Genomic DNA, 16116 nt, shown 5'->3' on the forward strand with positions numbered 1-16116 from the left:
AGAAAAAAAAAAATCCTGAGTCTGCAGCATTTCCCGAGCCGGCTGAGAAGCCCCAGCCCTTCCAAAAATCCTCTCCTCGCCAGTGCTGCTGATGGCAGCCTGCCCTCCCGCTCCCAGCCAGCTGCCCCGCACCGGGGCCGCAGCAGGGCCTGGCACCGGCACCGGGTGAGGGCTGGCACCGGGTGTCCTGGCGGGGAGGGACGATGCTCATGGGTGGCACAGCGGGATGGTGCTGGTGCAGCCACCCAGCACGGAGGGGGCTCACAGCAGAGCTGCCTGCCAGGGGCTGTGGCTCCCAGTCCCGGAGCATGTGCCCTTCTGCCCCTTCGTCCTGCCTCCAAAGGAAATCACGGACTCATGGAATCATTTAGGTTGGAAAAGACCTTTAAGATATTCATGTCCAACCGTTAACCCAGCGTTGCCAATGCTACCACTGAACCATGTCCCCAAGCGCCACATCTTCGTGTATTTTGAACCCCCCCATGGACGGTGCCTGCACCCCGTCCCCGGGCAGCCTGTGCCAGCGCTTGGCCACCCTGTCGGGGAAGACATTTCTCCCAGTGCCCACCCTGAACCTCCCCTGGTGCGGCTGGAGGCCGTTCCCTCCTGTCCTGCCGCTGGTTCCTTGGGAGCAGAGACCGACCCCCCTCGCTGCAGCCTCCTGCCAGGCAGCTGTAGGGAGCCAGAAGGGCCGCCCTGAGCCCCCTTTTCTCCGGGCTGAGCCCCCCCAGCTCCCCCCGCCCCCCCAGAGCTGTGCCGCAGCCCCTTCCCCAGCCCCTGCCCGGCTCTGGACACGCTCCAGCCCCTCCGGGTCTGCCTGGGGGTGAGGGGCCCAACGCTGAGCCCAGGGCTCGAGGGGCGGCCGCACCAGGGCCCAGCACAGGGGGACGGGCACTGCCTGGCCCTGCTGGCCACGCTGCTGCTGACACGGGCCAGGATGAAATCCTTCGAAACCAGGGACACGGGGTGCAGGGGTGGATGCAGCTGGGACCCCCTCGCGGCATCACCGTGGGGAAAGACACCGGGGTGCGGTACAGGAGTGTGCGAGTGCGCCTTGGTGAATGTGTGCGGACCCGTGTGTGTGCCCCCGTGGGACACGCGTGTGTGCCCGTGTCTGTGTGCAGGTGGGTGGATGTAAAGGCCCGGGACGTGTGTGCAGGCAACTGCAGCACGTGCATCTGCGTGTGCACAGGCAGGCAGGGTGTGCGGGTGTGCACTGTGGAGGTATCTGGGCAAGTGCAACAGCTGTGTGCATCTGTGTCCGCCTCAGCGCTCCCAGTCCCCTCTGGCACCCCCCACCCAGTGCTCCCAGTCCCCCTCAGATCCCCCTGCCCAGTGCTCCTCGGTACTCCCGGTCGCCCCAGCTCCCCCCTCCCCGGCTCTCCCCGCCCGGTGCTCCCGGCCCCCCCGGCGCCCCCGGCCCCGCCCCCGCGGCCCCGCCCCGGCCCATCGCGCACCGCGCACCGGGCGGCGCCGCGCACCGGGGATGCCGCCGCCGCCGTAGGGCCGCCGCCACCCGCGGCACCGGCACCGGCAGCGGGCAAAGGGGCGGGGGGGGGGGGGAGGAGGGGGAGGAGGGGGGGGGTGTCCCGGGGCCATGTCGGGTCGCGACAGCGTGCAGATCCCCGACGACCGGGACTTCGGGGCGTTCCGGGCGGAGTGCGAGTCGGAGCGCGGCTGGAGCCTCACCTACAGCAAGGCGGGGGTGGCCGTCTGGGTCCAGCTGCTGGAGCCCGAGCGCTCCCTCCACAAGATCAAGGTAAGCCCCCACCGGCACCGGGCATCCGCACCGGCTACCGGGGGGACCCCGCCCCCCGGGGGCAGCGGGGACCTTGGGGCGGGAGGGGGCTGCTGATGTGGAGGGGGAATCCGCGGGGGCGGGGCTGGAGGTCAGTGGGGACCCTGGGGCAATGCAGCGCCCTAGAGTGAGCGGAGACCCCATGGCAAGTAGGGACCTTGGGGTGATGCAGCGCCCTAGGGTGAGCGGAGACCCCATGGCAGGTGGGGACCTTGGGGTGATGCAGGACCCAAGGGTGAGCAGGGACCATGGGTGCAAGCAGGGATCCTGTGGCAAGTGGGGATCCTGGGGTGATGCAGCACCCTGGGGTGAGCAGGGACCCCACAGCAAGCGGGGACCCTGGGGTGATGCAGCACCCTGGGGTGAGCAGGGACTCCAGGAGTTAGCAGGGATCCTGTAGCAGGTGCGGACCCTCAGGTGTTACGGCACCCCCCACAGCACATAGGGACTTGGAGGCTGAGTGAGCACCCTGGGTGAGCAGGGACCGTGGGGGCAAGCAGGGGTCCTGGGGCAAGGGGGGCCCCAGGGGCGATGCAGCACCCTGGGATGAGTGGGAACCCTGGGGGTTAGCAGGGACCATGTGGCAAGTGGAGTCTCGGGGGGTGAACCAGCACCCTGGAGTGAAGAGGGACCCTGAGGGTGAGCAGGGACCTCAGGAGTTAATGGGGATCCTGGGACAAATGGGGACCTGGGATGAGCCAGCACCCAGAGGGAAAGCAAGGACACTGGGGTGAGCCAGCACCCTGGGCAAGAGGCACTGGGGGTGCAAGCAGGAATCTTGTGGCAAGTGGGGACCCTGGGGTGATGCAGCATCCTTGGGTGAGCAGAAACCCCAGGGGTTAGTGGGCACCCTCAAGTGATACAGCACCCTGGAGCGAGTGGGGACTTGGCCAAGTTGGCACCCCATTGAGAACAGGGGTCCCAGGGGTGAGCTGGCACCCCAGGACAAGCAAGACCCCAGGGCTGAGCAGGGACAAGTAGGGACCCCTGGGGACAAGGGGGCTGCATAGTGGTGACTAGAGACTCGCCCAGGGACAAACGGGCACCCACGGGGCGTGGGACCATGGAGCCTCGGTGCTGCCTGTCCCCTCTCACCTCAGGAACCCCCCCAGCGCTTGCTCACGGAGGAGCTGGGGCTGGGGCTGGGCTGGGGGCTTCTCAGGGCCGGCCAGGCACCGGTCCGCTCTCGTTGGGGCTGTCCCCATCCTGGCTGTCCCCTTGCCCTGCAGTGCCCGCTGTGGCCCTGCAACCCCCTGGTACAGATCAGGGCTGTCCGGGTCCCCACTGCTTCCCTCCCTGGTGGGTCCCGTCCCTCCGCGGAGCCGGTTTGCTGGGCTGGCACAGGCAGGTGCGCACTCCTCCTGGCTCATCCCTCTGGCAAAGGGGGCAGCCGGGCACCATTAGTGGGCACCGGGCACTGGGAATCCTGCGGGCACCGGGAATCCAAGGGAAAACTTGGGACAGGAGCAGCGTCAGGCTGAGGTTGCCGGTGGCCATGCTGGAGCCTCTGGCTGCCTGCAGGGCTGGCCGGTGTCCCTGTCCCTGCCAGTGCCTCCACGATGCCACGGTTATGTGGCCCTCACTGCCGTGCTGAGGCCTGGCAGGGCCGGTGGCAGCTGGCAGGGCTGGTGGCGGAGCGGAGGCGGTGGCTGCGGTGCGGCCTGCATGCACACACGCTGCTCTGCAGCAGCCGCGCAAACAAGCGGCGCTGGCGGCACCGGGGAAACCTGTCCCTGGCGTGGTGGCAGTGGCGGTGGCACCGGCTGTGCCTGGCTCCCGCCACACCTGCGCCCGCTGGGGAGCTGCCTCTGTTTGCTCCCCCCGGCCACCGGGCTGTGGCGGTGGGTTTGGGTTGTAGTGACCAGGGGACAGGTCCCTGTCGTGCCCCGGCAGCAGCCTGGCGCGGGGGACACGATCCTTGGGGTGTGGGGGCTTCCCAATGCTGCTCCCCCTCCGCAGCGGCACGAGCCCAGCACTGCGCTGGGACACGTGGCCGACGGGATGTGGAGCACCCATCTCCGTGGAGTCTGGGCATCTCCCCGGGCACGCTGGTATAGGTATGGCCCCATGGGGCAGCATGTCTCGGCACCCCCACTGAGCCCCACCCCCCACCCCCCGCCCCGCTGCTTGCTCTTGGGGTGTTGCTGCATCCCAAAGCACCTGCGGCGGGGTTGGGGTGCTGCTCTGGGCAGAGCTGCTGGGTGCGAGCAGGCAGCAGGGAGGTCACGTGGGGGTGCAGCCCTGCCCGTCCCCTGCCCCCCCCCGACAATCCCGGTGTGCCACGTCTGCCAGCAGCCATCGGCCTGGCAGGGAACCAGCCCTAGGTGCGCACCGGCATGTCCCAGCCCAGACTGGCACGGCACGCTCCCACCACGGGGCCGTCGGTGCCCTGTCCCATGCTCACGGGGGTCCCTGAGCCAGGGCAGCACCCCAGGGCTGGGTGTCCTTTGCTCTCCGTGCCCGGGGAGCCGGGGCTTGGGGTGCTGCTCGGTTAAACCCCACCAAGGAGCCTCTTTGTCCCCGAAAGGCCAAGGTCCCCATTTACTCCGGGGCAGCCACCTTTGTTCCCTGTCCCTGTTCCCCTCCGCAAAGCCTTTGCCCCCGCGCAGCCAGCCGGCCCGTGGGGATCTCCGAGCCCCCTCCGGCAATCCAGCCCTGCCCTCCCAGAGCCCAGTACATCCCGCAGCCACGCCGGGTCTTGGCCCCCCTCAACACCCTCCTGGCTGGATCCTGCTGGGTGTTTAAATGCTGGTGCCATGCACGTGCTGAGCGGCACCGGGCCGGTATCGGGGACCGCCGTGGGACCGTCAGTCCCTGTGCCACCCCCCGGGATCCCAGCAGCACCCAGACCCAGCACCTCCCACCCAGGATGGGATGTTCCCGCTGGATTTTTGTGGTGGCCGGCTAGTGGGATGGGCAGCTGCCCTGGCACACGTGGCGTCGCTGACGTGGCACGGCAGGGCTGAGCCGGGGTGTTCGTGTCCCACGGCACAGCTCCCTGGGGAGGGGGCCGGGGGCTGCCTGCGGTGCCTGGCACCGGCAGCCTGCAAAGAGCTGTCTGCCTCGCTGTTTGCTCGCTGGCTTTCTTGCTCCTGCTGCTGCTCTGTAATTAAACCAAACCTGAAGGTCTCGCCCCGCTTTGAAGCAGCTGCCGTGTCTGTCCCCCCCTCTCTTCCATTAGGGATGCAGCTCTCGTCTAACCTGTTTTCTGGAGTCTGGAAACAAGTTTGTGCCACTGACACAACCCAGGGCTGATTCATCACCGGGACAGAGGGATTCGGTGGCCTCAGGCTGCCCGTTAAAGGTGGCTGCAGGGTAGGGGACCCCAGCCGGGACCCCCTTGCCCACCCCACAAGCTGGTGCCTGAGGACCTGAGTCCTCCAGGGAAGATGCTGCCCCTGGGGACAGGCTGCTCCAAAAGGATGGCCAGCAGCCATCCTGTGGGAGGCATCAGTAGGGAGCTGGAGCTTTGCCGGAGCTGATGGTGCAGCCAGGCACGTGCTGGCCATCCCTACCCAGACCCTGGCTCCCACTTGTTAATTATTCATCAGGTCACCTTGAGACGCGGCACCCAGTCGCTAATGATCATGCCAAACATCTGGGTCAGGAGGGAGATCTTCTTTTTAATTAATGGCCTGTGTGGCCAGGGCCCCAGTGCTGCCTGCGCCAGGTGCCAGGGAAGCCTGCTCCGGCAGGAGGGGATGCGCCAGCAAAGCCAGGGCTTTGTGGCAGCGTCAGCCCCCCGAGGTTGTGGGGTGGGGGGTTGAGGTGACCCCGCAGGCAGTTTTCCTCCATCCAGGGGGTCCCCTCAGTCCCCCCCCAGCCACCTGGGTGGCGAGTGTGTCCCCAAGGTGGCCACAGCCCCCCGGGCAGAGGTGGGGGCTGTCTCCCTGTTGGATTTGCTGCTGTCCCACAGCCCGGCATGCTGGCAACTGTCCCCTCGTGCCCAGCACAGCCCCGGCCCTGCGGTGCTGGGCATGGTGCAGGCAAAACCCCCAGGGCAGAGCTGGCACGGGCAGCCCCTTGCACCCATTGTGTCTGTCTCCCTTCTCTTGGTCTCCCTTCCTCCTCCTCCTCCTCCTCCTCCTCGCCCTGTAGACGTCAGCGTCAATATTGACTGAGGGCTGGGGTGCACTGCTCTGGGCGCTTCCCAGCTGGCACCGTCCCCTTTCCTGGTGAGACCCCGCAGGCACCCCCCTGGGACGTGAGTCACCCAGGGGCTGCAGCGTGGGCAGGTCCTGAGTCACCCGGCTGGTCCTGCCCACGTGGGCACCACTCACTCCGCTGACCTGCTTTAGGAATAAACGGGAGCGGCGCGGTGCCCGCTCCCAAATCCAGCCCAGCTGGCACAGGCAGGGTGCTGGGGTTGCCTGGGTGCTGGTGGGGAGCAGGAGGTCCCCAAGTGTGTCACCCAGGGGTGTGCTCCCCGAGACCACATTGCAGGGCTGTCCCCTTCCTCCGTTTTGGCCAGACCTGCTCATGTGGCAGGGTTGCAGTGTGAGGCGCAGGGGGACTGGCTCCATGGGGCAGGGATGGCTTTGTGGCATGTGGGGCAGGGACTGGGTCCATGGGGTTGGGGATGGGCTCCATGGGGCAGGGATGGCTCTGTGGGGCTGGGCACAGGCTCTGTGGAGCTGAGGGCAGGCTCTGCAGGGCAGGGATGGCTCTGTGGGGATGGGATGGGATCTTGTGGGCAGGCATGACTCCATGGGGTGGGGATCGATGGAGCTGGGGACAGGATCCATGGGGCAGGGATGGCTCCGTGGGGTTGGGGACAGGCTCCTGGCTCCGTGGGGTTTGGTATGGGCTCTGTGGGGCAGAGACTGGCTCCATGGAGCTTGGGACAGGTGCTGTGAGAAAGGGATGGCTCTGTGGGGCAGTGATGGCTCCGTGGGGTTGGGGACAGGCTCTGTGAGGTTGGCGCCGTGAGCAGCAGCCGTGTCCTGCTCGAGTGAGGACAGCCACTGCTGCTCCTCCACCCCTAAATCCCAAAATCCACTGCTAAAGCCACCCTGGGGACGGACCAGGAGCCAGTGGCAGTGGCATTTGGTGGGGGACAGGGTGCCGTACCCACCTCGCAGGCACGTGGGGCATGTGTGTTTGCCGGGGTGGAGGAGCAGCATCCCCAGGGACGTGGCGCGGTTGCTGATGCTGCCTGTGCTGGCTGCCCTCCCTGCCTGCTCCTGCCCTTGTGCTGCCCTGTGGCACAGCTCGGCAGCTCTCAGCCCGATGGCATCCCTGTTCTGCCTTCCCCTTCTCTTCCTGAGGATTTGGCCACTGTGGTTAGCGGAGCTGCTCCTGACCTGGAGGAGGGGGGCTGCTCCCCACTCTGGGCCCCCTGCACCATGCTCGCTGCCCCACGGCACCAGGCACCAGTGCCCTGTGGTACCACCAGCTGGCACCTCCACGCAGGGGTGCTGCTCTGGGGGGAAAGCAGCAGCGGGGGGAGGAGGCAAGGTGGGAAGGTGCCCCCCAAGAAGGTCCCCCCAGCGTGCAGGGCTCAGCCCTGTACTGCCTCAGGGCGTAGCTGGCCCTGTGTAACCGGCTCCTTTGGGGGGGTTGCATTGGTTTTTGGGGAACCTGAGAAGAGACCCCCACCCAGGGGTCCCTGTGGTCACCCTCCTTCCTGGGGTCCCTGCCACCGTCCTCCTGCCTGAGGGTCCCCACCTGGGGGTCCCCATGGCTGCCCTCCTTTCTGGGGGTCCCCGTGGCCACCCTCCAGTCTGAGGATCCCCACAGCCACCCTCCCTCCTGGGGGTCCCCATGGCTGCCTCCTTTGCAGGGGTCCCCACAGCCACTCTCCTGCCTGGGGGTCCCCATGGCTGTCCTCCTTTCCAGGGGTCCCCATGGCCATCCTCCCACCCAGGGGTCCCTGGGGCCACCCTTCCGCCTGGGGGTCTCCACAGCTACCCTCCATCCTGGGGGTCCCCATGGCCATCTTCTTGCCTGGGGGTCCCCATAGCTACCTTCCTTTCCAGGGGTCCCCGTGGCCACTCTCCCTCCTGGGGTCCCCATGGCTGCCCTCCTGCCTGGGGGGTCCCTGTGGCCACCTTCCTGCCTGGGGGTCCCCATAACTGCCCTCCTTTCTGGGGGTCCCCGTGGCTGCCCTCCCTCCCTGGGGTGGTTTCTCAGCCGCCCACCCCTGCAGTGCAGGATGGAGTGCAAGGATGTGCCAGCGGAGACGCTCTACGACGTTCTGCATGACATCGAGTATCGGAAAAAGTGGGACACCAACGTCATTGAGACATTTGACATCGGGAAGCTGACTGTCAACTCCGACGTGGGCTACTACGCCTGTGAGAGGGGGCTGGGGGGGTCCCGGGGGGGCACTGAGCCCCGTGGCTGTCATGGCAGCGTGCCTGGCTTGGGCATCGGTGGGTTGGGTGGTGCCCAGGAGGAGTTTGGGAGGGATTCGGGGGGCAGGCTTGGTCCTCTGGAGGGGAGGCCGGTGCTGGGGGTGGGGGTCGGGGGAGTGTCTCACCCCGGTTCCCCACCACCACTGTCCACAGGGAAGTGCCCCAAGCCCCTGAAGAACCGGGATGTCATCACGCTCCGCTCCTGGCTGCCCATGGGCACCGACTACATCATCATGAACTACTCCGTGAAGCACCCCGTGAGTGCCCGGGGGGTGGCCGGGGGGGCTGCCCATGCCAGGACGGGGCTGGGTTCACCCATGATCAGTCAGAGCTCCGGGGGTGGGGGGCGGGCAGGCTGGTGGCATCGGGGGGGGCTGGTTTCTGGGGGGTCAGGGCAGCCCTGCCCACATGGTAGATGCTTGCTTGAACCCTGCCCTGCCCCTGCCACTAATGCCCACTCGCTGTCCCCCCTCCCCAGAATTACCCCCCGCGGAAGGACATGGTGCGAGCAGTCTCCATCCAGACGGGCTACCTGATCGAGGGGACAGGAGCCAAGAGCTGCACCATCACCTACCTGGCACAGGTGGACCCCAAAGGTAGGGGGGGGGAGGGGCGCGCCTCAGCCTACCCCTCGGGGACAGCCGCCCTCTGGCTGGGGGTCTGCCGGGGTCAGTAAGTGGGGCTGGAGATTTTCCGTAGCTGGGGCGGGGGGGGGGGGGCTTGGGGGGGCTTGGAGACAGGCAGCAGTGGGAGCATCTCGGGATGTGGCCGGAGCCAGACCAGGAGCCCTGGAGCAGTGCCAGGAGGAAACATTTTCAGCCAGTTCTCTAGAAATACGCCTTTTTGGGGGCAGAGAGGCAGCCAAAATAGCTTTTCTTTCTTTGCTTTTTTTTTTTTAGCTTTTTTTTTGTAACTTGGCAAGAAGCTGAGCACGTAGTTCGGGTTGAGCCCCGACTTCCCTGGACTGGCCACCCCCTTGCTCGCCCTGTGCCCTGTCCAGCTGGGTGTCCCTGCGGAGGGTGACCTGGGGGTCCTGGCGCTGCCATGCCCGGGGGTCCCGGCTGCCGTGCGGGTCCCAATGCCCGGGGGTCCCGGCTGCCGTGCGGGTCCCAGCATGGCTCCTCTTGTCTCGGCAGGTTCCCTGCCAAAGTGGGTGGTGAACAAATCCTCGCAGTTCCTGGCCCCCAAGGTGAGTCAGTCACACTGGGGCCGGGGTCCCGGGTGGGGTGAGGTGAGTTGTCCCCTCGCCTGCCTGGGCTCTAATGCTGCCTTCATCCCAGGCGATGAAGAAGATGTACAAGGCTTGCCTGAAGTACCCGGAGTGGAAGCTGAAGCACAACCCGCACTTCAAGCCCTGGCTGTTCCCCGAGCAGAGCCAGCTGCCCGCGCTGCCGCTCTCCGAGCTCTCCCTCCAGCATGCCGACTCCCTGGAGAACATCGACGAGAGCTCCCTCGCCGAGACCAAAGACGACCGCGGCGAGGCCAGTGATGAGGACAGCGTTAACTGACCCCCTCCCCCGGCCTGGACCCCCTCCGTGGGGTCATTTTCTCCCAATCCTCCCCCGTCCCCTCCCCCTTCCACCACAGTTTGTGTCTCTCTCTCTTGCACGCACCTGCACGTGCACCCACGCTTCTGGCTCGGGGCGGGGGGGCTGTGCTGGGCTCCCCCTGGACCGAGGGGTGCCCCCCCCTCCCCTCCACTAGGGTAGGAAGCCGGGGGGTGTCTGGTCCCTTCGCAGCCGCTGCGGGACACACTGGCGATGTCCCCCTCGTCATCCCCATCGGTGGCAAACCCAAAGTGCCCTTCAGCTGTCGCCCTGGGATGGGGGGCAGAGGAAAGGGGGGGTCCCTGCCCCTGCTCCCCAGCCCAGGGGGGATCCCCCCAGCCCTTCCTTGCACCCCCCCTACTCCCCCAGCCCTCCTCCCTGTCTCCTCTGTTAGGGTCTGACAGAACTGCCTTCCTCCTGCAGGACCCCTGCCCTAAGCAGACCCCCGGGGGGGCTGGAGGGGGGGCTGCCCACACCTCCAGGTGTGCAAAGGGGTCTTTAGGGGCTCCTGTCACCTCCAGGCATGCTGGGCAGGGGGGGGAAGGGGGCTTGGAGGCTCCCAGCACCTCCAGGCATGTTGAATAGGGGGGTCTCTGGGGTCTTGCAGCACCTCCAGGCATGCTGGCAGGGTTTTGGGAGGCTCCTGGCACCTCCGGGTGTGTGTGTGGTGGTGGGATTTGGGAGCTGCTTGCACCTCCGTGCATGTTAGGGGGACCTGGGGGGGCTCCCAGCACCTCCAGATGTTCTGGAGGTCTCTAGGGGCTTGGGGTTCCCAGCACCTCCATGCATCTTGGGGGGACTTGGGGGATTCCTGGCACCTCCAGGTGTGCTGGGGGGTGTCATGGGGGTCTCCCAGCATCTTTATGTGTGTTTGAGGAGGGCTTTGGGGTCTGCTGGCACCTCCGGGTATGTTGGGGGTCTCGGGGTCCCAGCATCTTCAGGTCAGGCATGTTGGGGGGACTTGGAGGCGGGGGGGGGGGCTTCTGGCACCTCCAGATATTCTGGGGGTCTCGGGGAGCTCCTGCCCCCCCTTTCTAGGTGAGGGACCCCAAGTTCGGTGTCTGAACACTTTCTACGCTAGAATTAGAGGCCTTGAATCGGGATTTTGGAGCTGTTCCTTGGCTGCACTCCTGTCCCCCCGCCGTGCCTGGGGCAGTGAGGGGAGGAGGGAGATTTTGTACCTTGTACTGGAGCTGATTATTTAGGAATAAAACAAATAAATCCGGCACAGGGTGCCTTGGCCTCTCTGTCCTGCCTCGGTCCCCTGTGAGCCCTCCCTGTCCCCGGCTTTGCAGTGGGCTCAGGCAGGGGGGTCCCTGGGGTCGTGGTGGGTGCTGCCAGGTCCCACTCATCGGGGGGTCCCTGGGATGGTGCCCTGGAGCCATTGTGGGCTTTGGCATTGGGGGACCCCGGGGGGGCTCTCAGTGGTGGTGGTGCTGCTGGAGGGTGCTGAGAAACCCCTAAACCCAATTAGTGCTGGGCAGTAATTGGAGACAAGGCTGTTCGCCCCTGTAGTGGGTTTTGCCCCAGCCCCAGCCAGACGAATAACACCAGTACCGCCTGTGGACCACCCCAGCTGGGGTACAGCCCCACCAAAAACACCTCTGGGTCAGGGGGCTGCAGGGGATTCTATTTGGGGGTGCATCCCTGGCTTCTCCAGCTTTTCTCCACCTCTACAAGGAGCTTTGAAAGGCCTTAAAATGGGAATAAAAAGTGGAAATGGTGAGTGTCTGGTAATCACCTGGAGCTGAGACTGGGGGGGCTCCCAGCCCTGCAGGTGGCAGGGAGAGGCGAATCCCCCCCAGCTCCGCTGCTCAGGATGCGGCCATCCACGGTGCCTGGCTCGCTGCAGCCATTGGCTCCGTGGGGGGGTTCTCCAGTGTCCGACGGGATGCACGCTCAGCGGCAATGGGGGAAGATGGAGCTGGGGAGGATGAACCTTTGGTAACCCTGAAACCTTCATCTTTCTTCCTGATACTTGCCAGGAAACCTCAAAGCAGCGTCCCCCCGAGCAGGGGACCCTCCTGGGCTGCCGGACCCCCAGAGCCATGGGCCTGAGCCAGGGCGGTGGGATGCAGAACATGGGGCGTGCAATGAGGAAGTGATGAAGAAGAGGATGAGGATGGCGGGGTGCCTGGGGGGGGTGCCTGAGCGGGCAGCAGGCAGCGGACAGCCAGCTGCTGCTGGGCTTTGCCAGAGCTGCTTTTTATTTATTTAATTCTGGGAAGGGTTTTTCCTTCCCCCCCTCCCACTGCTGTTCCCCCCTCTGGTACCCAGGAGCCTCCCAGCTTGGAGCCTCCAGCAGAGCCCACAGCTGCCCAGTCAGGCCAGTGCGGGGATGCTCCGGGGATGGGTGGGGGGACGACGGGACACCTGGGGGGGGTCACTGCTCCCAGGCATGCAGCCAGTGCTGGTGCTGCAGAGAGGGGCCCCACCGTGGGTGTCCCCCCTCTCAGTGTGGGCTGCAAAAGCTCAGCTGGGACCAGGAGAGGATCTGCCATGCTGGGGTGTGAGGTTTGGGGTGCAGGGAGGGGTTCGGGGTCTGTGAGGCATTGGGGTGCCCAGAGCAGCGGGTGAGGGCAGAGAGGATGCTCCATCCCGGGGGAGAGCCCAGCACTCCCCTGGGGAGTGTGGCTCTGCAGGTTCAGCCCTGGGACCCCCACTCCCCGTGGGGCACAGCTACCAGTGCATGCAGTTATGGCCAGTGCAGCCCCCCCATTCCAACCCCACCTGATGCTCTGGGCACCCCACATCTCAGCAGACCCCAAACTTCTCTCTGCACGCCAGGGTCTTGCTGGATGGGTGCGTGCCAGGTTCTGGCTCAGGGCCTGGCTGGGGTGACGCCAGCCGTGCCCCACTAGTGCTGTCACACGTGGGACCATGCCGGGCACTGGGGACTCGCTGCCGATTTCATCCATTAATTCTGATTTGCCACATCCTCCCCATCCTTCCCGCACCTCTCCCAAACTGCCGGTAAAAATAGGACGCAATTAAAAAGGGAGCCAGCACCCACTCCACCTCCGTGCGGGGCAGTAACGGAGCAAGGGATGCACCGCGGGTGGCTCCGGTGCTGGGGGGACACACGGTGGGGGCGAATCAGGGGGGCAAAGCCCCCCGCAGGGGGATTTTTAGTTTTTTTGCCCGTGGGAGGTGTTGCCAGGGACTCAGTGTCAGGGGGGCTGTGAGAAGAAATGGCTTCATAAGGGAGCAGAGGATGCTCCGGAGAGCAGCTGGTGTCGGAGGAGCTGTGTGCCCAGGGGGCTTTGGGCAGCACCGGGGGCTCAGGTAGGCTGCGGGCCATGGGCAGGGCAGGGGGGACACGGATCCACTGGGCACGAGGACTGTGCTGGGGGCTCGGTGCTGTGTCGGTTCTGTCCTGCTGCTGTCTGGGGAGGACATAGGGATCCCCGAAATGCTGCTGGGAATGTCTGTGAGGCTTTGGCTCCGCAGGGATGAGCCTTTGGCATTGCTGCCCATCCCGGGGGCCGCGGTGCCCTACAGCGTGTGCAGCCCGGTGACCTGGGGGAGGCCACCGCACCCTCGTCTTTGGCTGAAGGCTTTGGGGAGGGGACCCACAGTGCTCCAAGCACCTGGGGAGTGGGATGCTGCAAATGGGGGGGATGCTGCGAGTGGGATGACGCTGTGAGCAGGGGGATACGATGGCGATGGGGAATGTGGATGCTGCAAGAGGGGGGATACAATGGCTGTGGGGACTGGATGCTGCGAGCCAGGGGATATGATGGCCATGGGGGATGTAGGTACTTTCAGTGGGGGGATATGATGGTCATGGGGAGCGGGGATGCTGCTGGTGGGGCAAGGCTGCGAGCGGGGGGATGCTGCAAGCAGGGAGATGCTGTGAGTGGGAATGCAATGGACGTGGGGAGTGGGGATGATTTGAGCAGGGGGATGCTGTGAGCGGGGGGATGCTGTGAGCAGGGAGCTACAATGGCCGTGGGGAGTGGGGTGATGCAGGCAGCAGAGGTGCATTTTGGGGGAGTCAGACACCGGCCCCGCTGGCTGAACCCCAGCAGAGCACCATCCCCTAAATGTGGGGCTGAGCCTGCTGCATCAGCAAGCGGGTGCTGCTGTGCCCGGCCCCCCTTTGCACAGGGCAATTAATGGCCTCGCGTGGGCGAGGGGCCGAGATCGCGGGGACCGTGCCCCCCCCCCCCGAGAGCAGGCAGCCAGCGTGTCCCCGTCCCCGAGCTGCTCTGCGGCATGAAAGGAGCATTGTCCGGGCAGCGCTAAGCGCGGTCTGCTGGGGCCAGCTCGCAGCCCCCGGCGTGGGGAGCCATGCAGGGGGCCTGTGGGAACCTCGTGTCTCCCGCCCCCTCCCCAAAACATCCCGCTTCATTTTTTCCCCTTGCCGAGGCCTTGGGAACTGGGTGGGGAGGAAAAAAACCCAATCATAATCCTTTTTTTTTTTTTTTCTTTTCTTTTTTTTTTTTCTCTTTTTGGGGAAAGTCCCTACGGTTTTCCCCTGTCTCGCATTTCCATGAGGCAGCCAAAGCTCCTCCATGCGGGAACAAGCCCAGGCCTGGCTGGGGGGGCCCTGCCCACTACGGGAAGCACCTCAGCATCCTCCCTGGAGCCCCGGCCGCCGCTGAACAGAGGTACTCAGTGCTCCTCTCACCGCGGCTTTGCTCCCTGTGTCTCTGCCTGCTGGGGTGGGCAATGCTGGGGGGGGGAGGGGGGGGCTGGGGGGTGGAAACCCAGTCTGGGGGACACCCCCCTGCCACTTCCTTGGCTGTGGTTTCTCTCCTGGGGGGGGTCATGCTTGTCCTGCGCTGCCCCACATGCTGCCAGGGCATCTACTTCCCTGGGCTGTGCGTGTGGTGGGGGCACAGGGGGGATGCTGAGCTGCGGGGGGGTGGGGGATAGGCTGCACCCTGCTCCCTGCTCCAAAATTGTTCAGCTGTGACAGGGCCGTGCCCCCTGGCTGGATGTACCACCAGCATGTCCCAGATTAGCCCCAGTACACCCCAGCTCAACCCCAGCACATCCCAGCTCAACCCCAGTACACCCATCTCATCCCGAGTGCACCCCAGCTCAGTTCCAGTATACCCTAGCTCATCCCCATCAGACCCCAACTCAACCCCAGTATACCCGGTCATCCTCAGCACACCCCAGCTCAACCCCAGTAGACCCCAGCTCATTCCCAGCTCATTCCCAGCTCATCCCCAGTACACTCCAGTTCAACCCCAGTATTCCCAGCTTAATTTCAGTATACCCCAGCTCACCCCCCACACACCCCACCTTGTTCCCAGCACACCCCAGCTCAATCTCAGCATATCCCAGCTCAACCCTAGTACTACCCCAGTTCAACCCCAGCACTCCCAGCTCAATTCCAGTATAACCCAGATCATCCCCAGCTCACCCCAGCTCAATCCACCTTGTGGGCTGGTGACAGAGGGGTAAAGCTTGGGAGAGCGGGACCCGGAGGGCCCGGCTGGCAGATTTGTTTTCTCTTTGAGAACCAGCTCAGCGCGTCCCAATTCACAGCCAAACAACGCCGGCAGCTGCGGCTGTGCCGGGGCCACCGGGACCCCTGCCAGCAGCACCCGTGCCGCGCTGACTGCCGCCGACACTGCCCAAACACTGGGCAATGCCGTCGGTGGGTTTCTCTCGCCTTCCTCCTCCTCTTCCTTGCTGTGTCCTGGTATGTCTGGCAAGGCCTGAAGAATTGCCTGGGCACAGGCTGCCAGCGCCGCGTGGCTGGAACCGAGACAGTCACCGCTTCGTCCTCCGGTAACGGCGAGCCAGCTCCTTGCATCGCCTCACTGCTGCCGCGGCCCCGGGACCATTGGGATGATGCTCGGGGGGCCGGGGGCTATGTCTTGCATTGGGGTCCCTTGCTGTGGGGGGGTGTCTGCCGGGCTCTGGCACTGCCACTGGGCTTGCAATTTTAATTTGCACTCTTCAACCCTAAAAAACCCACCTCTGAGGGCACGGCTGGCCCCGCGCAGCAGCCCTGGGTGCTGCGAGTGGGTGCCGTGCTGGGGCTGACCAGCAGCTCCCACGGGGGTGGCAGGACCGGTGTTGGGAGGAAGGTCACGTCTGCGCCAGGGAAAGCCCCTCTGAGAGCTGCCCGTTGTTTTCTGGGGGTGCTCCTCTCTGCAGCGCAGCTACGGGGGCCGAGCTGTTATGGCAAGCAGCCGGGACAGCGGGGATGGGAATATTTATAGCAATACTGGGGTTTTTGCATCCCTCTGTGTCCCACGTCCCTGCAAAAGCAGGTTGTTTGCTGCCAGAACCTAGAAAATCCACTGAGGGGGTGAGCCTGGGTATCTTGGGGGTGTCTGAGGGAAGGCAGGGAGCGATGCTCCCTCATGCTGGCATCTCACGTCTCTCCTCAGGCAGGGCGGCACAGCCAGCCCCATCCCATAGCCGAGCGGGATGCGTGCCGTGTTTTTAC

The 16116-nt window shown here is 65.4% G+C and overlaps 2 protein-coding genes across 2 annotated transcripts in view; both read left to right on the top strand.

Annotated features, from left to right (window-relative positions):
* Nucleotides 1-1571: 1571 nt before the first annotated feature.
* On the top strand, nucleotides 1572-10927 carry STARD10 (StAR related lipid transfer domain containing 10). Its single transcript, XM_056329504.1, has 6 exons — nucleotides 1572-1759; nucleotides 7947-8094; nucleotides 8308-8411; nucleotides 8633-8750; nucleotides 9291-9343; nucleotides 9435-10927. Exons 1-6 carry the CDS (start codon nucleotides 1598-1600, stop codon nucleotides 9660-9662), a joined length of 813 nt encoding a protein of 270 aa, XP_056185479.1. The 5' UTR covers nucleotides 1572-1597; the 3' UTR covers nucleotides 9663-10927.
* A 155-nt stretch (nucleotides 10928-11082) lies between these two features.
* Nucleotides 11083-16116, top strand: part of ARAP1 (ArfGAP with RhoGAP domain, ankyrin repeat and PH domain 1) — a 47251-nt gene continuing 42217 nt past the window's right edge. The window contains exon 1 of the mRNA XM_056329493.1: nucleotides 11083-14314. The gene's annotated coding sequence lies outside the window, so the exon portion shown is untranslated. The remainder of the gene's footprint in view (nucleotides 14315-16116) is intronic.

Source organism: Falco biarmicus, chromosome 2, assembly GCF_023638135.1.
Source record: "Falco biarmicus isolate bFalBia1 chromosome 2, bFalBia1.pri, whole genome shotgun sequence".
Lineage (NCBI taxonomy): Eukaryota > Metazoa > Chordata > Aves > Falconiformes > Falconidae > Falco > Falco biarmicus.

What these genes read in the sequence shown, in the direction of transcription:
- STARD10 (XM_056329504.1), top strand. Translation starts at nt 1,598, where the DNA reads ATGTCGGGTCGCGACAGCGTGCAGATCCCCGACGACCGGGACTTCGGG. An exon ending in GCTCCCTCCACAAGATCAAG is followed by an intron (nt 1,760 to 7,946) that starts GTAAGCCCCCAC and finishes CCACCCCTGCAG; the next exon opens with TGCAGGATGGAGTGCAAGGA. An exon ending in ACTACTCCGTGAAGCACCCC is followed by an intron (nt 8,412 to 8,632) that starts GTGAGTGCCCGG and finishes CCCCCTCCCCAG; the next exon opens with AATTACCCCCCGCGGAAGGA.